Here is a 24,725-nt window from a genome sequence, read left to right as displayed (position 1 = left end):
AGTTTCACAAAGTACTTTTTTTAAAAATGTTATTTTTGTATCCCTTAAGAAACGATAAATCCATATTTTTTTGTTAATTTTTTAATATAATTTAATTTTTCACAAATTATGTCTAAATTTTCACAAAATATGTACCTCTCAGAAAAACCTAGATAGACCCCTGTTATGAACACAGTTGAATGTTTAATATTAACAGAAAAGGAATATTTATTATTTTTTTAATCTAACTTTTAATAGAAATAAATTTTATGTTTTGTGCGATTTTTTATTTATTTAAAAAAAGAAATACTAGAATGGGATGGCCCAGTACATATATTCTTTATTGTAATAATCATATTCAGTTTTATTAATTATAATATATTAACATTATAATTTATGATAATTGGAGTGTTGATGCTGAAATAAAATTATAAAAGAGCAATAAAAAGTTCTCTTTATACAATCAAAAAGTATTGTTGAACTATTTATTGTTTATTTAAAAATGTACTGAATCTCAATTTTTTATTTAAACTCTTCGAATTAATTATTATTTTTTGTATATCTATTGAATGGAATAGCTTGTATGTCTTGCTATTGAAATATTATTTACTTTTCAAAAATATGCATTCAATTTTTTATTTTTATCTTAATTAAAATAATTTTTTTTTAATAATTATCGATATGAAATGTATATATATATTATTCACAGGAGATGTAACATTGAAACATTTAGACGTAAAAGAAAGCGCTTTAGATGACTTGGATTTACCTATTAAGGTTGTATCAGGGCATTTAGGTAATATTACATTTTATATTCTTTTTAGGTTGTCTTTCTCTATTGTACTTTTTAGTAATTATAATTAAAAATATTTTTAATTATATTTTATTATTAAAAAATTAATTTTCCATTATATTTTTTTGTAGGTCGTCTGGTTTTGAAAATACCTTACAAAAATCTTTACACTTCTCCAACTGTAGCTACTATTGAAGGTCTTTTTATCGTTGTTGTTCCTAATACTGGTAAATAAAATATATTTTGTAGCTCACTGTTTATATCTTAGAGTACTTTGTACTCACATTTTTCATTTTTTTAAGGATGGAAAAATTAGCATCAAATTTTACACAACTTATAATCTAATTTTTTAAATGTTTCATTATCCGAAAAATATTTTAACATAATTTATTAATTTTTTTAAAATGCTACTTTAAAGCAAAAGATATTAGAATGTATTATTTTGAACAAAGTATGATAATTCTATCATTTTCTTACATTCAAAAACAAATTTTTTTTTTTGAAAATTTAGAAAGTGAAAAACTAGTTTTTGAATTTAATATTTTGAATTTAATATTGAATTTAATATTTATTATATATTGAGTTTAAGACTTCCCATTTTCTGAAAAAAACAAGTGAGATTTTTTTTCTTTTAAAAAAAAGTAGATTATAGAATGTAATAAGAAAAGACTCAAAAATTTGGATTTTTGATCCTACATCTTTTTATTTTAATTATGATAGTAGAAATAGCAAAATTTGATAGACCCAGATTTTTTTAGAGATTGTCTACTAATTGTGTACATAGTTACTCTGACATCTAACCTTATTTACAAGATTCACTGTTTAAACCTTTTTCGGAAGAAAAGAGTCGAGTTTATTCTATCTTCATAAAGATATTCAAGAAAAAGGAAATCAAACAACGATTTCAGGGTGATGAATTCAGGGATCCTACTCATATTTAGTATTTATACAGATGCAGTAACTAATTATGTTGGACGTACTTTTGTAGTTTCTCAATTATTGATTTGTCTCTTTCTTCTGATTTTAAAATTGATTGATTCCAGTTTACTTAATTAACAAAATCTTGAACTCAATTGCTGATTTTAATTATTTACTGGTATGAGGGAATATCAACGAATTGATGCTGGTTATTTTTTGTAATGCAACAGTAGTATAAAGATTTTCCATGTATTGATTTGATGTTATGAGTTAAGTATTGATAAAAATGTACTATGTTAAAACTTTCTGTTTAAATGAAGTATATTCTGAAATTAAAAATATTATATTTTATTATTCTTTTGTGATAAAATTTGCTTTGAGTACTCTTAATTGGAACAAATTATACTTATTTTTTTAGTTGGCTGTTTTCTTTTTTTAAAAGTTGTCTGGTATCTGTATACTATTTGAAAAAAAGTCCTGATTTTTTTTAAAAAATTTGATTTTTCTTTGATCCACTATGAAGTCTATGATGTATATTCCTTTTTCAATAAATTTAAAATCATTTATTTGCATGTATTATTTATTACTATGAAATAATGCTCAATTCAGCTATAGTTGGACAAGTTTTGTGTTATTTTATTTATAAAGTTTAACTAATTCTTATCTGACTTTCTTGAAATATTTCTCTAAAAAATTATGATCCCTGTTTTTTGTCATTTTTTTTTTTTTAAGTTATTTTTTTCTTTGAAATTAGATTTGTGTGTTTAGTTTTATTATTTACATTATAATTAAAATTGTATTACAATATATTTCTTAATTGTTTAAATTTGTATTTAAATTTCAAATAAATGGAAGTTCTCATAAATGCATTTTTTTCCTTCATATTTATTTTTCAGGTATCAAATATGATGCAGATAAAGAAGCAAAAGCAGCTGAAGCAGCAAAAAAAGCTGAACTACAAAAGTTGGAAGAAACGAAATCAAAGCTTTCTGATAAAAGTAACTTTATATTTTGTACATAATTTATGATTGATTCTATTATAGTTTTCTGTGATTTATTATCGATATAATCTTTTGACTATTTAGTTACATGAACTAAGAATTATTTAGTTACTTGCATTTTTCTTATTGATAATAGTTTTCTTTGAAATTCTTTCTAATTTGCTTACAATGAAATTCTTGCACCCATGCATGCATATACAGGAATCTAAAAATACATAATTTCTGTAACACATTACATTTTGGAAAGTTAAATTATAACTAAAATATTGGGCACCAGTTATGATCTCTTAGGTGCTGTGGTAATCGAACACCCAAAACATTTGTAAACCCTGTATAAATGTATCTATATGAAACAAATTTGTCGATAAGTTGATTTCTGAATGCTTCTTTTGCAGTTTTTTAATTATTTGAATGGAATAAGTTTTATGTATAATTAAAAATTAATGTCTTTAATGCCAAATGCAATCATCCTGTATTTTTAGAAGTCATCAAATATTTGCACTGCCCACTAAATGTACGATGCTAATTGCACAGTTTTAAACCTAGACCCAATTTTACACATTATTTTGTTTCTCTCCTTATGAGATTCTGCACCTAATTCTCAAAGTTTAAACTTTCTAACTTTGTTGAACATTACTGAAATTTTTGTCAAATTTTACTTTTTCAAAAGTTTACAATTTATTCTTTTTGATTATTTGATTAGACAGTGGTAAAGAAGAAAAAAAAGATACATTTACAGAAAAATTGGTAACTCAAATAATCAAGAATCTGCAAGTTAAAATAAAAGACATTCACTTACGCTATGAAGACGACTTCTCTGACCCTCAGAATCCTTTTAGTTTGGGCTTTACTCTTCATAATTTATCATTTGAGACTACTGATGATAAATGGGAATCAGCTATAATTCAAGAAAGTGTTAATATTATACATAAGGTAATTATTTCATAAATATTTGTTTAATTTAGTTTATCTCTAGATAATATTTAGCTTTTTTTTAAAACTTAAAACTATAATATCTATATATATATATATTTCTCTTACACGGTGACAAAAAAAAAGCCTCATTACAACTCCCCAAATGGCAATGCTAGAAAATCGACCAATGATTGCCTCTAAAAATGTCACATGCCAAATCTAACTGAGGGGGCTCAACATATAGCGCTTTTAAAAACGGAAACTGAAATAACCAGAGAGAGCATTCTCATCAAATGAGAGCACTCTTCCGAAATTCACCCTATCAGCTGCGGCAATCTCATACTATTAAGCTAAGCAGAAGTGAGTAGTCTTTGTTGATAGATCCCTATTTTAGTATTTTGTCGAAAGCACTTTTTTTCACGAATTTATTTGACGATTTTTGATTTATATCACGAATTTATTTGTTTTATTATTGTTATTAGTTATTCATTGAAAAATGAGTCTCAGTCTTGCTGTTACACTTTAAGATTTTGTACTATAGCACATTTCTAATAGGTTTAACGAATTACATGCCATTTATTTGAATTCAAATTTATTTTAATGACTTAGTATTTAATAAAAAGATGTAATTTTCTTTTTTTAAAAAAAAGTTGTTATATGGATTTGAATGATTGTTTTGAATTCTTAGAATTTTGTGCATGTGCAATGTACCTAAGCAAGTAGCAAGCGAAGCGAGCTTGGTTTGCAAAGCAAACCTTATAAGATTGCGTAGCAATTTTCGGAGGTTGGCGAGCAGGGGGCGCAGTCCACTAGTTCTTATAAATTTGTTTAAAAGTTATTTTAAGGTTTACTTTAAATGCATTATTACTTTATCAAAAATTTATTTATAATCTTTTTTTACCTACATATTTTTTATTTTATAACGGTCGTTGAACAGCTGACCCAATTTTGAGTTGACGACTGCCAATGTTCAACGCTGTAGCCTTGAAATTTTCAACCCAATCCAGAAGACAAGGGAATTCTAGGATCGAGTATTGGAAGTATTCTGCGTTTTATACAGACAAACTTGAAAAAAGGCTCTTGAAGATGCTATATTAAGAATAAAAAGGTTTCTCAGGAAAAACAAAAACAATGTATGAATAGAAAAGGCTAAAAAGGGATTTATCAGCTTCAGTTCAGAAGTAATAGTAAAGAATTATTGGGAAATACATCAGAAAGAAAACTAGTAATTTGTGATTTATGTAATAACAGTGATGATGCATGCAGCTAAGATGAAATGACCAATGAAAGTGACAACAAAATATTTAACAATAAGGGAAAAGTTCATCTAGCTTTGAAAGAGTTGTTTGAGATGAGTATGAGTTATCATTTTTGAGAAGAGTGAATCAATCTTCAGTATTTATTTATCCTGAAAAAGACGATTCATACATAGATTCAAATGACATTTTGTTAAAACTGAAAGAAGTAGAGTAAATCATTGAACGTCCTTTAGGTTTGGTATTTGATTCTGAACAATTGGATTTGCAACTAGAACTTGAAACTAACAAAATGAAGCTTTACTAACAAAATTAGAAAATTTAAAAATCAGGAGGGGATTCAAGAAGTTGTTTCAGCAACAGCCCATTGTGGTCCAGGGGATCATGGAGGTTAAGAAGGCTTCACAATTTCATGACCAATGGCCTGATTGTGGCTGTGGAGTAAGCCGTATTTACTTCCCAGACAAAGTAGTACCCATTGATTTGAAGCTCAGCGAGCTTCAAGCCTCCACTGGAGATCAAACCGCAGGTCTTCATCTTAGACCATTATATTTCCTTGTAAAATTAATTGCTCTCAAAGAAAAAAGAATTCTTTCGCAATATTTAGTCAATTTTATTGTGAGAACTTTTCGTAAGATTGATTCATTAGTTTTTAAAAAAACATACTCACCGTACTAAATAAAGCTTTACAAAAATTATTTTAATTTTTGTGATTAAGAAGGAAGGAATTTTCACAAGAAAGAATTTTCTTAAGTTTTCTCTTGATTTTTATTTGCAATGGACTGAAAACTTTTGAAGCATCTTTTTTTTTTTAAAAAAATGTTGTCATGATAAGTTTAAAAAAAAAAAAAAGATTTTCAGAAATTTTAAAACATTTAAGCCCTTTGAGCATTTCAAGTGAGAAAAAAAAGATTTAACTTGGCAAGGAAAAATAAGAGCGAAAATGAAATGAAGTTTTAGTTTTATGGGACAGAAATACAGCTCATATTATGCATTTTTTTATAAGAAAAAAATTAGCTTTGTGGTTTTATTGAAGTGATTATATTATTTAAACATATGTTTAAAATGGTTTAGCAACAGTTATACTTATAATTTTTAAAAAAAACTTTGATTCTAATTTTCAGTTAGTGACTCTGGATAGTTTGTCAGTGTATTGGAATAGTAAAACTGAGCTACTTTATAAATGTAGTGCTGAAAAAAGACAGGCAAGTTATATTAGTATTCATTTCAAACATTCTTTTATTAAATTTTTTTTTAGTTGTTTAATTAATTATTGTATTTATATTTTATATATTAGGATGAAATGGAAAAAAGTATTGCTACTTCAACATTTATTCCTCATGACATGAAATATAGTAAGAAATGATTCATCAATCTTTTAATTTTTGCATTAGGAAAGATAAAATAATAAAAATTTTTCTGAGTATTCTTTCATTTAAGTTACAACATTCTTTATCACTCATTTATATAAATTCTATTATAATCTTATCAAAGTTTCATAACCTATAGATGAAAAATGAAAGTATGAATATTATCTTGCTTCTTGTGTTAAAATTACTTCATAAGATAACCAACTAGTTCCAAAATTTTCATTTTTTGTGTCTGTTATGAAATCTAAAGCAACCCAATCATATTTTTCTTTTCAGCTGATTATTCATTCACTCTTTTTATCTGGAGATCTTAATTTAATCTTATCTTATTATATCTGATTCATCAGATTTGTTACTGTTCTCTTATCAACATATCAGATAATATCTCTAAAAGAAAGCAAAAATAGAAATCTTGACTTCTACTTCTTTTCTTTTTATTTAATTATTATCTACTTAATATTACTCATTCTGTGGTTAATGTTTCATAATCTTTATTTAAAAAAACCTTGACCAATATTATATTATTAGCGTTAATATTTTATATGATTATCAATTTTAAGCTATTTCTTTTGCCTTGCATGTAAATATTATAAAATTGCCAAAAAAAAAAAAAACAAATTTTTTTTTTTGAACTTTAACAGTATTTTGTTATTTTTGGGATTAAAAATGCTTGTCTCCTTTAAAACACTATTTTTTCTTTATATATATTCACTATTATTATGTATTTTTCACTATTATTATGTATATAGTTTCCTAATTTTAGTTCATACACATGTAACATTTCAGTCATTAAAAATAAAATAATATATATATATCAGGGATCTGTCCAGGCCAAATTTACTACCATTTAGCGGTACCTTCACAAATTCAACTTTAGGAAAAACAGTAGTTTTTTTAAAAATTTTATTTTTGTATCCTGTGAGAAACGATAAATCCATATTTTTGTGTTTTTTTTTAATATAATTTTTAATTTTCTCAAAATAGGTACCTCTCAGAAAAACCTAGACAGACCCCTATATATATATAACACTTCATTANTTTTTTCACTATTATCAAAATTTTCTGTCATACAGTTACTTAAATTAAAATTAGGAAAATGATTCCCCCCCCCTACTGAAACAGGGGTACCAGATGTCTGGGATAACTGTTAGATCCCAGAATTGTCACACAATTTAATTTAAAGTAAGACAGTAAGTAAGACATAGCGAAAGTAACAATTATTATTGTTTATTTTTTTTTACCAAAACTTGTAAAATTCCTATGACATGCCTTGGAAATCACTAATCTTAGAATTGCAAGTATATTAAGTAAAGATTAATCATTTAATTATGGAGAAAGAACTTATTTTAAACAGATTATAACAGTAATTCTCAAAAACTGTAATCTAATCTTTAACAATTTATTCTAAGAATGATGACTTTTTGTTTTAAGGTGGAAAGCTTGGTGTGTATTTATTCTAATTTTTTTATTTGCATTGAGAATAAAATTGGATATTGCTAACAATTATTGGAATTTAGAAAGTAATTCAAGTTTCTGTATTTCCTGTGTAGTGTTAGGTCCTATTAACTCAAGAGCCCAGCTGAGATTAAACTCAAGACCTGAAATTGATGGATCAGGTTTTAAAATTCCCAAAGTATGGCTGAATGTTGTTATGGAGGAAATAGCTGTTGGACTTTCTAGATTACAAGTTAGTTGAATATTTATTTTTATAGTATATGGTAATTTATGCAGTTAATATGCGGAAGCATGTTTCTACTCTGAAGAACAAAAAATATATAAAATTTCTTCTATTTTTATTGATATTCATTCCTATCTGCTTACTTGCAGTATCAAGATTTAATCAAGTTGTTGGAATCTCTAGATCGAATGACAATAGCAACATTATACAGGAAATATAGACCTAATGTTCAGAAGAAAGGAAATGCAAAAATATGGTAAGAAAATGTTGTGTGGATTTTAAATTTATTTTAAGTCTTTTAAAATTATCTTATCTTTTAATCAAACTTTAACTGGGGACAAAAAAAAGAGGTTTTCAAATAATCAAATCATTGACTTTATACTTGAAAATGTGTATAATTATTTTAGAGATGAGTTTTTTAACTTATATATTTACAGAACTTTTTAAAATGAGATTGATATACTATTTGTGTAAAATAATGCCTGTCAAGATTTTTTTGTATTTAATTTTAATTTAAAATAGAAATAGAAAACAGGATTGTTTTTGATTGGAATTAAAGACCACTTTTCGTAAAGAAAGCAATTCAACGGAAGTTTATAATAATATCTAAAATGATAGTTCTGGTTTGAAGTGACTAATCAGTTTCTGTTCTAAGCTTTTGATTTACAATGAAGCTGTTAATTTTTTTTAAATTTTTTGTTCTGAAATAGACTTATGAATAATACAGGCGATTTTTGTAATGTTTAAGTATATTTATTCTTAATTGCTTTTTTGATGTAGAAACTTATATGTACTTTATATTCCAATACCTAAAGGAAACCAATTCTCTAATGTATTGTGTATCTGCCTTTCACAATTGATACTATTGTAATTAATTCCATTGTGTTTTTAGAAAATTCTATGATAAGATCACAATAAATACCATACCTGATTTTTTTTCTTTTATAATCATTGAAAAAGTAATATTTTTATTGAAAGCCTTGCCAATATTCTTGATCTTTGCAATTTAGAGACAAAGCAGTGAATTTTTTAGTGCACCATATTTTCTTTAAAATGGCCTAGTTAAAAAATAAAAATTAAAAACTTTTTAGTTTTTTGGGGCAGCTACATTAATTTGTTATTTCAGAACTAATGATACTTTCACAATTAGATATTTTTAAATGCATTATCGCTAAAAGTAATTACTATAGGACAACATTTCTGTAGCAGTAACATTTCTGTACCTAAGAGTATATTTTATGAAGGTTAGGATGAAAACAAAATTATTTTTTCAAGGTGAATTTGTAGGTGAAATTTATGTGTTATCTGTGAGGTTTCACTTATATTTAATTTTCATTAATTTTAAGATAAAAATATGCTGCTGAAATTTTTTCAATAATGAATGTATTTTCATTTTATATGAACTTGAATGACACTATTCATTTTTTTTTAATTAATTACTTAGGTGGAAGTTTGCTATCAATGCTATTCTTGAAGAAGATGTTCGTAGAAAAAGAAGAAACTGGTCTTGGTCTCATATGAAATCTCATCTTGATTGCTGCAAAAAATATAAAACAGTTTATGTTTTGAAATTATTGGGTAAAAAGTTCTCTCATGATTTGCTAAATGAATTGAATGTGAGTAAATTTCTTTTCAGTTACATTTTTACTTTATATTTTGCTTTTTTTTTTCACTATTATCAAAATTTTCTGTCATACAGTTACTTAAATTAAAATTAGGAAAATGATTCCCCCCCCCTACTGAAACAGGGGTACCAGATGTCTGGGATAACTGTTAGATCCCAGAATTGTCACACAATTTAATTTAAAGTAAGACAGTAAGTAAGACATAGCGAAAGTAACAATTATTATTGTTTATTTTTTTTTACCAAAACTTGTAAAATTCCTATGACATGCCTTGGAAATCACTAATCTTAGAATTGCAAGTAACATTAATCCGTTTTTGATCTTCTAGTTAAATAATAGTTTTATAATTCTAACATTTTATTTATTATAAAATTCTTCATTCAATCTATTTTACACTCTATATATTCATTTAGTGATACTCACTATATCCAGGGTATCCGCGCACCTGGAAAGTCATGAACAATCCTTTAAAGTCATGAATTTTGGTATTGAACAAAATTTATCATGAAATGTCATGATTGTAACTATTTTTTTAAAAAAAGTCGTGGAAAGTCATTAATTTAGGTCGCCAAAAAATCTAATTCTTAGACTGGAATTTATCCCTTCCTCAATTTCTTGGTGTTCTGAATATCTGAATTTGTAGCAAACTCCCCACTCATAGTCATATTTTATTAAAATATAAAATGTTTTTATCATGTTCTTTAAAGATTGTGTTCTTTCAAAAAAGGAAGAAAAAAAAGACATTTCTAGAGCAAATTATATTTTAAACTTCTGTGATTTCAGAATTTTTATTATTTATTTTATCAATTTGAAATTCTAGCTGAAGCAAGCCAGTAATTGGCGAATTATTTTTATTTTGAAATGAGAACAGAAAAGTCAAAAGTATTTCTTTCCTTTCCCTTGAACAAGAAAAGTATCTTTAGAATATAATTCTGCAGAAAAAAGAAGAAAAAATTACTTTTGAGCTATTTTATTGCTTCAAATCTTTATTTTCTCTGTTTTTTAAATTAAAAATCTATAAATATGAAGATGCAGAGTATAACAGTTTTGGTTACACCTATAATTTTAGTTAATGTTATTATGATGCTTTTTTAAATTTACTGTTGTGTTTTTGTCAGAGAAAATAGTAACTTTGTACAGTCATGAAAAATTCTTGGAATTAGTCATGAAAAGTCATGAATTTGAAAATCTAAAATGTAGCAGATACCCTTATATCTTCTATTTGATGTTTCAAATTCAGGAAACAAAAGTGTTTTTTTTTATTAATAATTGCAAAATATACATAATGTATATTGTGAAACTTGATTGAAATGTCAGGGAGTTTTATGGAAAAGTCATCTAATTTTATTTCTTTAATAAGCCAGAGCCTTGTAAAAATACTGAAATAAACTTTTATTTATGTTTTAAGTAATTTGGTCAAAACAAGTAACATGTTGAAGTTTCATTTTTATCTTTAGTCGAGACAACAGATTCATGTGATTGTTAGATTTATTAAAATCCTGATTTGTATGATTAAATTTATAAAAATCTTAACAAAATATTACTTATAAGGTCATTCAATAAACTTCATTAATATTCTAGGAATTTGTTCAGAAAATAAAAATTCTGTGTGAAATTTTGTTGAAATTTATATTTTCCTTTGACTACTCTATTAATGTTGCTGTGATATGCAATTAGTATTATAAGCATTGAAATTTAACTTTTTTAGTGAATGGTAAAGGAAAATAAAACATTCTTTTCATCGATAAACATCATAATAATTACTATGACTTTTTCAGGATTGTGAAAAAGCCTTGGATATATTTAATATAACTATTGTGAGGAAACAAGCTGAATTAGAAGTGAGAATAATGCTATTTAATCTTTTTCTTTAGTTATATTTATTAAATATAATTTAATTTAATAAAGATATTTGTACTAATTTTTATTTTATGTACTGCTTTTGAAAAACTTAAACCCCAAGAGTACATTGTGATCAATATCTTTTAGATTGATTTCGATTAATCTGCTGTTTTCTATTTTTAAAACAAAAAAATAGGGCAAAATCTTCATTTTAAAAACAAGGTTTCATTTAATTTTTTATCCCTGTGAAGAAAAGGGTGGAACTCTATCTAGAAAGTTCCAAATATATGCAAAAACTTCCCTTAGAAGTGCATGTACCATTTTTAATGTTGTATTCAGGATCATAGGTTTGTTTTATGAACATTTCAGGATATTGGTATTAATTTTATGAATATGCCAAAGTGCAGAAATTAGAAAAATTCACAAAATATTGTGAGTTGGCTACCAGGAGTTTTTATTTTTAGTAGGCGAATGTTAGTTTAAGAATCGATAGTTAGGTACTATATAAAAAGAAAAAAAGAATAATATCTCATGGGGAATTTGGATTTAAAAAAAAAACTTGGTTTTTCAACTTTTAATTAGTTTGTTAAAAACTATAATTTTTATAGAAATAAAATAATTTTTATTGAAATAAAATAGTCTTAAGCTCTTGTTCCAAAGCATATATTTTGTGATTTAATATAAGGAATAGTAATTTTTTGACAGGTTAGTTTTTAAATACTGAACGACTATAAATATTAATAAATTTAAAATTCGCAAAAGAATGATTTTATGTTTGGAATAAAACTATTTCTGAAAAGTTTGTTAGTTTACTATAATTTTTTTAAAAAATGTTTCTGAAACTATAATTTGTTGTTAAATTTTTTTATTCTGTAAATTGTTTTATCTGTTAAAGTTTTGTAAAAGTAAAAATTAATAAATTGATGTTTTTTTTTTCTTTTTCTTTTTTTTTACATTTTGTAAAATGAAGTAAATATTTTTAATCAGTTATTGTAAGTTCTTATGGACTTTTATTTACAAGAAATGTTTTTGAAAAAAAGTGCCCTTTTTAATTTAGAGTAAAACATCTATTCGGAATTAAAATTGTATTTTTGTTAATTTTTTATAGTGTTTTAATGATACTTTTAAAAAAAATTTTACAATAATTTGTTTTTAAAAAAGTAAATTTTAAAAATTTGTGCTTTATAAATCTAACGCATTTCTATATCACTTTTAATTAAAGGAAAATTATCTAGTACTTTTTTTTTCAATTTGCTTAATTGAATTTTATCTAGTCATTTTTCATTGATTCAAAGGAACTGTTAATATTAATAAACACATAAAATATTCAACACAAGTTATCATATATAAATCATAGAATAGCAATCAAGACTTTTTAAATTGGTTTCTATAATTACTACTCTACTGTATTATGAAAGCTACTATCATTAGAAAAATGCTTTTATTTTCAGCCTTTAAATTTTCTCTTTTTAAATTTATAAACTATTTTCTTACGTGTGTACATCATGCCTTAATGTCCTGTGCTGCTTGCTTCTTTAATATATATATATATATATATCTANATATATATATATTGATACAATTAAAAGTTTTTATTATTTTTACTTAATATGAATGTATTAAATTATTTAATATCAGCACTGCTACTGTACATCCTATGCTTTTAACGTAATTAATAACAGTTTTAAATTAATAAAACAAATAAAATTATACAGTACCAATCTTTTTACTCAGGATTCTAAATGACAAGTCATATTAACCCTTTAGTTGTTAACTCTGAACTTGATTCAGAATAGAACCTAGTTTCTTTTCCACATGGCTTAACAGCTTATTTTATGCTTTTCATTGGATATGTGGTTTAACAGTTAAAGGGTTAAATTGTATCTTCCGTTCCTGTGCTGTTTTTTTTAAAACTTATTTTAGTTTGTATCTTGTTTGTGTACACATTTGTATTTTAAATATTTTTTTTTAAATTTTCATGTTAAATATTTCATATCTTTTGCTTCTTGAGGCACAAACAAAACATCATAAGGTGAGTTTTGTTGTGCTCTGTTCTTGCTCGATACTATTATCTTTGCTTTTGTAGTTGTGTAATTGTGCTAGATGTCTACTTTTCTATTGACTTGCATTGCATATTTGATGCTAAAACTCTTATAAATATTTTACTTAGTTCAAGTGTTGCTCATCACTTTTTGTGCAATATCAGCATCTATAAACGAGTTGCATTACAATCAAATTTAGTTAGTTTTCTTGCAGTTAAAATATTTGTTTATATGTATATGCTAGTCAGTTAGCTTCTTTATTTTATCACTTTATCTTTATTCCTCTAAAATTGTGAAAGTGGTTTTATGTAGCTATTTTGATTTGAAACATGTATAAGAAAACTAAAGCATCCTATTCTTATTATGTAGAGTTATTTCTTTTGTTTAATTTCTTTCAGGAATGAAATTTTTCTTTTTTTAAACTAAGTTTTAATTTAGATACATTTAAAAGAATGTAAACAAAAAAGATTGTTAGATAATGAATGTATTAAATGTTAATGTAATTTTTTTCTTCATATTCATGCATTCTTTGATTACCTCAACTTCCTTTTTTTTCCTCTATTAAAATTTTATATTTTCTTGATTTTATACTGTGTATGATTAACATTAATAAAACAGAACTGTGTGGATAGATTTGAGATTTTAACCAAAGTAGTAGAAGTTCATTAAAATCAATCAAAATTTGAAAAAATTTAACAACTAATAATGAGATAAATGAATGATGGTTTGCATTTGTTAATTAGTTCTATTATTTTGTTATTATTTGTTATTGTTATTATTGTTTTAATTTTATAAATTTGTTATTAAAAATTAAAAGACTAAGTGCTGCAAATTGTGTCTGTAACAAAGTACGTGCATAGTATTTTTGAAATACAAAAGAAGAAAAAAATGCAATTTTGCACATTTTATATTGGTTAGTAAAATATGTGTGGGAGAATATTTTTTTTTACATTTTTAACTGTATATAATTATTTATAATCAGTACCTTTACATTTTGGATTTTCTATATATATATCTATTTTTTTATGATTTTGGTTATAATCTAGGGGCTACGTATTGACATTTGAGTAATGAGGCACGACTTTAAGCTTTGAGGTGTTTAAATTTTTCGTTTATTACATTAAAAAAAATAAATTCTAGAAAATTTATGAAATGCAAGTTAATAAAGGTTCCAGTAGAATATTAAAAAATTTGTTTCTGTATTTACTTAAAATATTTTAAAATTATTTCCTTTTTTATAACCAATACAGAAGAACTATTTGCTTTTTTCATGTAGTTCAAGGAATCCTTTCTAAAATCAATACTTAAATGGTATTGTAGATAGAATATTTTTATTAAAAGTAGATAGGATATTGATATATTGTGTTACTAACTGTTAAACTATATTGTTATATAGTTTAATGTTTTAAATAAAAAGCTTTTGCTGTGACTTTAGAAGTACGAAGGCAAATAGATATCTCCACAGCATTTTATTTGTTTCATTATATTGCACTTTTTATATACTCTTTAGAAAATATTCTATATGAGCTTTATTTTCTTTTAATGCACATTTATGAAAGAAAAAGAAAAAACTGAAGGTGAGTTTTATATTGCTGATAAATATCATTTACAGCTTATTTGATTTTGTGTGTTTTTATTTCATAATATTACCAGTTAAATTTTTTATTTTTTGTTTATTTATTTTTATTATTATTATGTTATATTTTCATGGTTGATAACTTCATAGAAGTGTAACTTCCCTATCCAAGGTATAAACATTTTTTAAGTATTTTAAACATTTTCTCAGGCTTTAAGGTCATCTAAAAAGGAAAATAAACAAAGCTGGGGTGGCTGGTTTGGTAGCTTTTTTGGTAAAGATCAACATGCGCACAGCTCTGAAAGCAGTAATGGAGCTAAAATAGGTATGTTACTTTAAAAATTAAAAAATATTTAAAAAAAATATGTTTTGAATAAATATTAACTGAGTCTCAAGAAATTGTTTGAAAAATGTATTCTTTTAATCTATTTATTTTTATCCTTACAAAGGAATCTTCAATAAATGATGTGTCAATTTTTAATAATGTAAAAATACTTACATTTTATTTTTATTACTGTATTCTTAATTGATGATCATTTTTATACATTATATTTTTAATAGAAAAAATAAATGATTTAAATTATCATTTATATCCAATTTAAATATTTGGTTGCTGTAGTAATTTATATGGTCCTAGGGTTTTCAAATAAAAATAAATGAGAGCCAATTTCACCTAAAAAGTACTTTAGCAATTTTAGTACAAAATAAGTTAATGGCAATATTTTTGACATTTTAAAGTATTCTGAAGAAAATCAGCATGGGCAAAAATTTTCATGTTTTGATAATTTAATTTTATCTTGAAATATCTAATTTTTTTATCAATATTTTTAAATAAAACAAAAATAAACAAATAAGTAAATATATAAAACTACTTGGATGCTGAAAATATGCTAGACATTTCTTTTTTCTACTTTCTAATTGCCTACCAGCATTTAAACATGTGTACTCTAATTCTAGGTTTGATCTATTTGAACAGTATGACTAATTTTATTTATACTTTATTAATTACCTCTCATCTCTTCGCAGGGGTGCAGAATATGTTCAATCTCACAAACGAGGTCTGGGGGAAATTCAAGTTGTACTGGGGAAATTTTTGGTTTATTAAAAAATATTGCTACAAAATTTTTTTATGTAAAAAAATTGATCACTTCACAAAACTTTGACTTGTAAAAAAATGGAATGAAAAAATATTTCCTAAATGAAAAAATATTTCAAGGGGGAAAAAAAACAAGACTTTTTTGATAAACAAAAGGGAAAGAATATTTTCTGTTACGTTTAATATAACACAAATAACTTTATATCTCACTTTATTTATTTATTAGTAGTTTTAATTCAAGTTTTTTTAGCGTTCTTTTAAATTTAGTTGAATGAATTATGACTATTTCAATATATTTTGACAGGAATTACGTAAAATCAAAAAAATTTTTTTTTAGTTAAAGAAAAAATTATTACCAAAACATTTTATCATTTAATATACTTTCTAAAAATATTTTGAAAAAGCAATTGTAAAATAAAAAAGCGTTATTATTTTGGGGGAAATTTTTGACTAAAAAAATTATGCTCTAGAGAAATATCAGGCCCTGTGGATTTTCTGCACCCCTGCCTCTCAATTTTAGGTGCCTTATTATGTTCACTAAATTACTTTAATTGTTCAGTTATCAATCAGAAAAAAAATTAAAAGAATAACTCCATTTTAAAAGTGTCATCTTGATCTTAAGATTGATATACAACATCTTAGGTAATTCATAAACACTTTAAATGTTTAAAAAAAATGTTAATCTCATTTATTAATATTTAATATATTGCTTTAATTTATCATGTAAGTAAATGTGGATTATTTATATTTTATTTATTTTTGATCTATATACATTTATTTTAGTTAAACAATTTGAAGAAGCTATGACTGCTGAAGAAAAAAATAGGTTATATGAAGCGATTGGTTATCAAGAAAGTGCAGTTATGACTGAATACCCCAAAGAAGTAATGACAATATTTAAAATTCAAAAATTATTTATAATACCAATACAATATCATTTAATAGAATTTTTTTGTGTGCTTTTTTTTTTAACCATTTAATGAAATATTTATATTTTTTTAAGAGTTAATAATATTGATTGTTTATATTAAAAGTATATTCTTTACTAATGTATTTTGATTTAATATGATTTGTAAGTTAATTTATGGCAAATTTCATTTCTGTTTTTAGTTTTTACTATTTATAAATTAAAAGCATGAGGTTTCTCTATCTAAAATTACATCTAGTATTCATTAAATCTGAGGAAGAAAAGAAAAACACTAACAAAATTGCATTTCTTTTTAATTTTTTTTAACAGTTCTTATTACTTTGTAACTACTTGTTTTTATTATCTTTTAACAACATCTGATTTTATAAAATTACGAAGAAAAAAAACATGATAACAAACATTATAAGAAAAGCATGAACGTGACATGAATAAAACAGGAACTTATAACTAACCTAAATAATTTTTTGTTATCTGAACATATTATATTGTGTTGAACATATTAATTTAAAAGAGGCAAGACTAGAATGTTTTCCCATGTTTATGCATGGAATGAAACTTTAAAACTATATTCAAAATGTTGCATTGTTAATTTTTTATATTAATTTTTTTAAATAATTATTTAAAATTTAAATGGTAGGAAGTTTTAGGTTTCTTAATTTAATTTTATAATTATAATTTTTTTTATTCAATTGATTTGATTGTTTTATTTAATATTTCACTTACATTGTATTATATTATTGGTATGTATTTTAATTCTTAAAAACTTTGGTTTTCAATCCTCATGGAAACCAAATATTATGTTTCCAATTCATACAATGTATGAACTTTGATTTCTTTTTCTTGTTTCTTTGCTCACAAATTCTTTTTTTACCTTAATTTTTAAAGAAAATTTTGTTATTATTTAGTTTATAGAAAACAAGCTATTATTCCTTCTGCACAATTTGACAGTTACACTTTCAGATGATACAAGAAGGTATATATTTGTTTCCATATTTGTGACATTACTTCATTTTTATTGCATGAAATCAAAGTAAATCTCATTAATTTTTTTTTCTATGCTGATAGTGAACCCCAAGTATTAAAAGCCAGTCTTAAGGAAGTATCTGCGATTGTTGAGCAAAGACCTTCTGCCTCCGCACTTAGGTAAGATTGGTATTTTACAATATTATGAAATATAAACTATTACAATGTATGTGTTATGTTTTTATCTATTTAGTTTTATTTCATTGTTAATTACATTGAAAATTTTAAATTAGTTTTTTCAAACTTTTAACTTTTAAAATTTCTCTTGTAGTACTAACACACATTTATGCAGTTAAAATTCGATGAAAAAATTTAAAGAATACAAGTATTTAAATTAGTTTGCTTTTATGAAATTTTTGCTGAGTGGTGAAAGATGTTCGTTGCTTAAACCCTGACCAGGATGAGTTAGGAAGGTTTATGTTGTGGCCACCACACTTTCCCCCTCTAGTAAACTAGAAGCATGACTCGTCAGTTGCAAATGTTTCATGATACTGAGAAGCCTCAGAGAGGGAAATTGCTATTCCAGTGGCAGTTCTAGCCAAACTTTTTAGACCTAAGTGTTAATAAAGGTGAAGTAGTGTAGGGCTGCTATCTTAAGGAAAGTGGGACAGTTGTGTTTTCAAGTTTTCATAGTCACTAATGTGAAAGGGAGAGAAAGATGTACGTTGGACGAAAAAATTAGAGTTATCTTTGAATTTACTTATAATAAAATAGAAAGATCTAATTAACATATAAAGTAGTTAAAGAAAGGCATCCATTGTGGTACTGTATCAAACACATGGTTACTAAATTAGAAACTCATAATGAGTAATTACGGATTTCCTAATGTAAATTTGAAAATATAAAATAAATTCTTAAAACTTTTTTATGTAATTTTAATCTTTTTACTTCTTTTTTTTTGGTAATTCATCCATATAATAACTAACTTGTTTTCTTTCAGTTTCGAGTCCAAGATAGATAGCTTCATTGTAAGAGGAGTACCTGTTGGAAAGTTTACTCCTACAATTGTCTCCTCTAGGCAGTATGAGTCAAGCAATCTTCCATTGCTTAATATTGCATTTGAAACCAATCCTCTTGATGGATCATGTGATCAACGATTAAATGTTCAAGCACAGCCATTAGAAATAATCTATGATGCTGTAAGTTTGACTTAATCATTTTATTGTAATAAGCATTTTTTTATAAAGTTCATAAAAAAATGGTAAAAATATAAATAAACTTAAATATTTATTTTATCGATGTATTTCAAACTGAGGATGCAAGACAATTTGTTTTAATTATAAATGTAACCTTTTTTTTTTTTTCCTTCCAAAGTGAGCAGTTAGCAGATTTTGTTTCTGTGTTCTTGCTAATTTTTTCTCTTTATTCTGATTTCAAACAACATTTTTTCAATTAAATCAATTAATTCTTATGTTAAAAATATAAACTATCATGTTTAATAGATTTGTAATTATAAATTTCAGATCACTGTAAACAATCTCACAGAAGTATTTAAACCCCCTGAAAATCCAGCATTACAACAGTAAGTACTTATTTTTAAGTAAAGCAAATAATTTATTTTGCTTTTCAAATTGAATTATTGTTATTTAAGAGCTTATAAATTGAAAAGGAATGTCATTTTTGTAGTATTGAGGACTTTTTTTTAACTTTCTTTAAAGGCTTCAAGCAACAGCTATGTTAAAATTAGAAGATTTAAAAGAGATGTCAGCATTTGGACTTCAGTATGCTATAGAACAGCATAAATATTTAGATCTCACCATTGATATGCAGCCAGTTTTTATTATAGTTCCAGAAAAGGGTGTTCTTAAAGAGTAATGAATCTTTTCTTTACTACATTATTTAAATATTTTCTATATTATTTGAAATTTATTGAATGTCTTTTACATTATTTACTGCATTTAAATACTTTTTATGGTAATTCAGCTTCACATTTTTTGCTTTTTGTTTTTGAAAAACATATTTTGGAGTTTAAAAACTGATTCATTTTTTACTTTGCAATAATTAGAAAAAAAATATATTGAAAGTTTTTTAAAGGCCTGCAATGTTAGTCTAATTATTATAATCGCCGCTCAGCTCCAAAAAGCAAAAGATTGATTAAAAAATGGAATTGATTAAATATCAGTAAAATGAGAGAACTTATAAATACATAGGATTTAAGTTATTAATTTTAATAAATATAATAAGTGTATAATAAACTAAAATGCATTTCTGTTATTATAAAATGATTTCAACAATGGTAATCAGGGCCAGCGCTAAGGAGTTTAAATTATTGGCCAGTAAATTAGCCAAATTTCAAAAGTATTTGCCAATTTTCGAAAGTTTTCGCAAACTGCAAATCTTATCAACTTTTTATGATAAATTTTTTTCCCATAAAAAAAACTATTTAAGGATAGTTTGTTTCAGGCTTATATTATTTGGACCGAATTCTAACTGGTTATGCGGCACATCTACTGAAAATTACTTTAATCGAATAAAAAAAAAAATACTGATTTGTTAAAAAAAATTCCTTTTAACATAATTTTGATGATCTAGTTAAATATATATTTTTTCTTCCAGTTTATATGTAAAAAAATTATTCGCCAATACTTTCGCCAAAACATAATCTTATTAACCAAGTTTACGATTTTGGCGCATTGGCGAATGCTTTTCGTGACACCTGGTAATGAAAATAGTGTCAAAACATCCTCATGAAATTGTGACTGCTTAATGCATTTTCATAAAGAGGCTGTGTAGAGGATCTTAATTGTATAATTTTTTTAAAATTTACAGTCGTCGATTGACGATTTTCACAAAGGTTAATAAAAACAGATATTTTGGTTCAGAAAAAAATATTTGAATATATTTCTTGTAGTATTTTATTATTTCGTATATTAATAATCTATTGCATTTTTATTTCTTAGTAATTCATCACTAATTGTTATAAGTCTTGGAAATTTCACTATGGATAGTAGTAAGAGAGACCCTGAGTCACCAACTGTTAAAAGCCTTGTAAAGGCAGGAAGCACAGAGGTAAGTTTTTTTAAAATTTTTCAATATATCGGTATTTACGTGCAAATGAATTTCAAATTCTAATTTTTAGCTACGATAACTTCATATGCTTAACATTTTAATAATATAAACCTTGATTGATTGTTTCTCATGGGAACACTGATTATGATTTATAGATACAGGAAAACAACAAATGTGGGTCAACTTAAAAAAGTCAAATAAAAGAATGAATAAACTCAAAAAATATACATTTACAACAAGTATGAAAAATTTTAACTGATCTACTTTATGCAAAAATATTAACGATTCAAAATAAGGATGAATAAACGTTTATTTATCTGAGATATTTGGAAATTTTGTTTTGAACACACTCTTTTTTTCCAGCGCAAATAATAACTTTTCAATGTTTGTGACAGATTGTTGTTCATTTTCTGTAAGTTGGTGTGAATACAGGAAATTTTATAGACGCAGATATCTGCTACTTTCAAAAACAATCTAAATGGGTTTTATTAACATTATAAGAATAGTATTTGTAACGAAACCATTAAAACAATCTGATACTTATGGGAAAGCAAGAAAAGTGGAATGATAAATCAAGGTTTACCTGGAACTCAATTAAGAATTCATTTTAATTTTTAAGAATTACATTAATTAAATATCTCAAAATCGGAAAATTTATAGCATGTGATATCTATATGTGATATATATCCATGTAATTTTTTATAAATATTTAAATCTTTCATCTCATAAAAATATTTATATGCCTTACAATGTATTTTTCAAATAGATTGTTCTTTAATATTTTTTTGATAATTTGAATATTTTACTTATATATGCAGTATGAGTAGATACACTATACCTTTGATATTTAATTTAAATTAATTGAATGTGTTGATATTAATTTTAGGAGGAAGTTTTGTCTACTATGATTGACAAAGCATATGACAAATTCAAAATATCAGTGAAAAATGTTGAAATACTTCTGTCTCAAGCAGGTATGTCATTTTATGTTTTTATATTTTGCAATTAATTTTAATTTGTAAAAATAAGCACTTATTTACTTTTTCTTAGTCGCAGTATTACATATAAGATGTGAACTGAATGCTGCATGCCCAAAGACTTTATGCCCACTTGGGTTTGCACCAGATTTGCTTAAATTTTATTAAAATTGGAGGTGAGAGAAAGAACGATGGGTTGTTTACTTAGCAGTGCACGTGCAATCACTTTTTAAATCTTAAGACAGTGCTTATCACCCATTTTTGAAGGAGAATTGTCCTGGATCGGTAGTTTTTGCTCTCTAAATGAACAGCATATAAATTATGACAGTGTAAATGTTGTGAAATAAACATAATTTTGTATCAAAATTGTGCAATGAAATTGATTTATCATGGAATAATTTTAAAAAAAATTTTTTTTTTGTTATTTCATGGAAACTTTTATTTTTCAAAAACCTTGTAACTCATTAGAACATGTGAATATTTTATTTAAATTTCGAAATATTTAAGATGTAAAGTGTGTTTGAACTGAATATAATATCTAGCTTTTTAATAGTGCAAAAATAATACAGTACAGAACCCGTTATCCGGAAATCAGAAAACCAAAACAAAATTCAATAAATTTTCCCACCATTTAAAAAGAAAAATTTTTTTTTTCTTCTTAAGATTTTAGGATTTTTCTTTCTTTTTTGAAAGATGTTTACCTTATCATCATTTTATAAATAATCATTAGTGTATTACTTCATCGTTTTTTCTTCTTTTTTAAGATTGTTTCCAAATACTTTTTTTTTTTATTTGTGTTTAACAATAAAAAAAACGGCTTTTCGTAGCGATTCAGAAAACCGGAAAAATCAGTTATCCGGAATAGCGATAGTCCCGATCGTTCCGGATAATCGGTTCCCTACTGTATTACTGTTATAAAATTACACCAAATTTTTATGTAATATTTTTTACATTATATTTTTCATAACATAAAATTTCAATTACAATACAATAGGGGTGCACAATACTAACTGTTGGTGTGCGACCTGCAAGAGCATCTGTATACAATAAAAAAATAATCTTTTTTTTTTCTTTCAAAAATTTAAAAATTTTGAGTTGCACATTTGAGTCAGCACTTTTTGATGGGCTCAATTCGCCCAGATTCTATCATAACTCAATATTGTTTTTCAAAAAACTTTTTAATGGTTATTACTATGTAATTTGACATGTTTACAAAAATAAAAATATTTTTAATAAGATATTATGATATGCGAAATTTAAATTTTAGTGATCTTTTTTTGACTCTTTCACCAATTTCATCATAAATCCAAATGACTTTTTGATTATTTTTTTTAAACAGTTATTACAATTAATTTCCATGTAGCCCTTCATAAGTCAACCTGTTGTGCAAGTGGCTCGTTGCTCTAAAAACGCAAGTGGCTCATAGCTTGTGCACCCGTAATATAATGGGGTATCATTTAAAGTTTAACCAGCCTAAATAATCAGTGCTCTACTGTATTTCTTTCTGCAAAATTTGTATGAATTTTTTGTTTTTGTGTTTTGATTGATGATTTTTTTATTGAAAGATTTTTTCTGCTCTATGTGAGTCAATTGTTGATCACTTATTATATAAACATATATATATAACATATTTGCATAATTATCTTAGTATGAATACATTTTGTATGAATCATTTTGTTGACTGGATACAGTTTTCATTTTTAAACTTTTTTGCTTAGTTAATGATAAATTAAGTGAGAATTAGATTTGGAAACATCAAACATTTCTTGGTGATAAATGTTTTAAAATAATTTTATTATATTTGTAAAAATAATTTATGTGATAATTTTTTCTTTTGCGTAAAGCAACATTTATTTTGTAAAATGCATATAGTTATACGTATAACTATTTTGTAAAATGTATATACTCTTACTCAATATTTTTATGTCAGTTGTTAAGAGGATTCTGTGCCACATTAGAAATCTTTTATGGCAAATTCTGTTTCACCTTCATAAGTAATTTAAAATTTTAAAGTACAGAAAAGATGTGTTCAGGTAAACGAAGATGTTTCAAATGCTGAAAAAATTTATTTATATTTTTCAAAATATCTAAATTCAAACAAAGTTTGGGAGTATTATTCAGTAGCGAAGTTTTCTTCCTATAATTTGTTTGCCTCTTGATATTTAAAAACATTTTTGTCACAATTTTTAAATTTATGGTTTGCTTAAGGTTTACGTGTGCTCACTTTTAACATATATTTTATAATACAAATGGAGGTAAAAACAGAATTATAGAGTCTTCTTAAGTGAATAAAATATTTAAAACTTTTTTCTTCATCTGAATACATAATTAGTCATTTGATTGTAAGTTAAATTCTGAATAATTTTATGTGAGTACAGTATGCCAATTTTTTAGATAAACTTTTTTTCATTTAAATCGACGAATATTTTTATTCACGCTCAATCTTTTTTCAGTAATTTTTAATACATATTTTAATCTTTGAATTTATTGTCCTTACACAGGAGAAGATTGGCGAGATTTTATTGGAAAACTTGGTGATCCTCACCATTTATTGTATCCATTAACAATAAGTGTTGATTTCCATAAATCTATTGTGACCATTGATCCTCGAATGCCACAGTAAGTTTATAAGACTTTATTTTGTTAGTCAGAAGCTATAAGGAGAAAGCCAAGTATTTAATTATAAAAGAAAATTAA

The 24,725-nt window shown here is 24.9% G+C and overlaps 1 protein-coding gene across 1 annotated transcript in view; it reads left to right on the top strand.

Annotated features, from left to right (window-relative positions):
* Window positions 1-24,725, top strand: part of LOC107457424 (vacuolar protein sorting 13C) — a 105,333-nt gene that overhangs the window by 1,759 nt on the left and 78,849 nt on the right. The window contains exons 2-21 of the mRNA XM_071179184.1: window positions 689-775; window positions 904-999; window positions 2,587-2,688; window positions 3,395-3,624; window positions 5,987-6,067; window positions 6,160-6,217; window positions 7,783-7,919; window positions 8,060-8,166; window positions 9,355-9,526; window positions 11,314-11,376; window positions 15,206-15,320; window positions 16,875-16,975; window positions 17,925-17,992; window positions 18,085-18,162; window positions 18,983-19,181; window positions 19,506-19,564; window positions 19,701-19,853; window positions 20,943-21,051; window positions 21,938-22,025; window positions 24,530-24,647. Coding sequence (XP_071035285.1) covers window positions 689-775; window positions 904-999; window positions 2,587-2,688; window positions 3,395-3,624; window positions 5,987-6,067; window positions 6,160-6,217; window positions 7,783-7,919; window positions 8,060-8,166; window positions 9,355-9,526; window positions 11,314-11,376; window positions 15,206-15,320; window positions 16,875-16,975; window positions 17,925-17,992; window positions 18,085-18,162; window positions 18,983-19,181; window positions 19,506-19,564; window positions 19,701-19,853; window positions 20,943-21,051; window positions 21,938-22,025; window positions 24,530-24,647 — 2,221 coding nt within the window. The remainder of the gene's footprint in view (window positions 1-688; window positions 776-903; window positions 1,000-2,586; window positions 2,689-3,394; window positions 3,625-5,986; window positions 6,068-6,159; window positions 6,218-7,782; window positions 7,920-8,059; window positions 8,167-9,354; window positions 9,527-11,313; window positions 11,377-15,205; window positions 15,321-16,874; window positions 16,976-17,924; window positions 17,993-18,084; window positions 18,163-18,982; window positions 19,182-19,505; window positions 19,565-19,700; window positions 19,854-20,942; window positions 21,052-21,937; window positions 22,026-24,529; window positions 24,648-24,725) is intronic.

Source organism: Parasteatoda tepidariorum, chromosome 3, assembly GCF_043381705.1.
Source record: "Parasteatoda tepidariorum isolate YZ-2023 chromosome 3, CAS_Ptep_4.0, whole genome shotgun sequence".
NCBI lineage: Eukaryota > Metazoa > Arthropoda > Arachnida > Araneae > Theridiidae > Parasteatoda > Parasteatoda tepidariorum.
The sequence above is the reverse complement of the archived record's forward strand: the minus strand, read 5'-3'. Positions and strand labels throughout refer to the sequence as shown.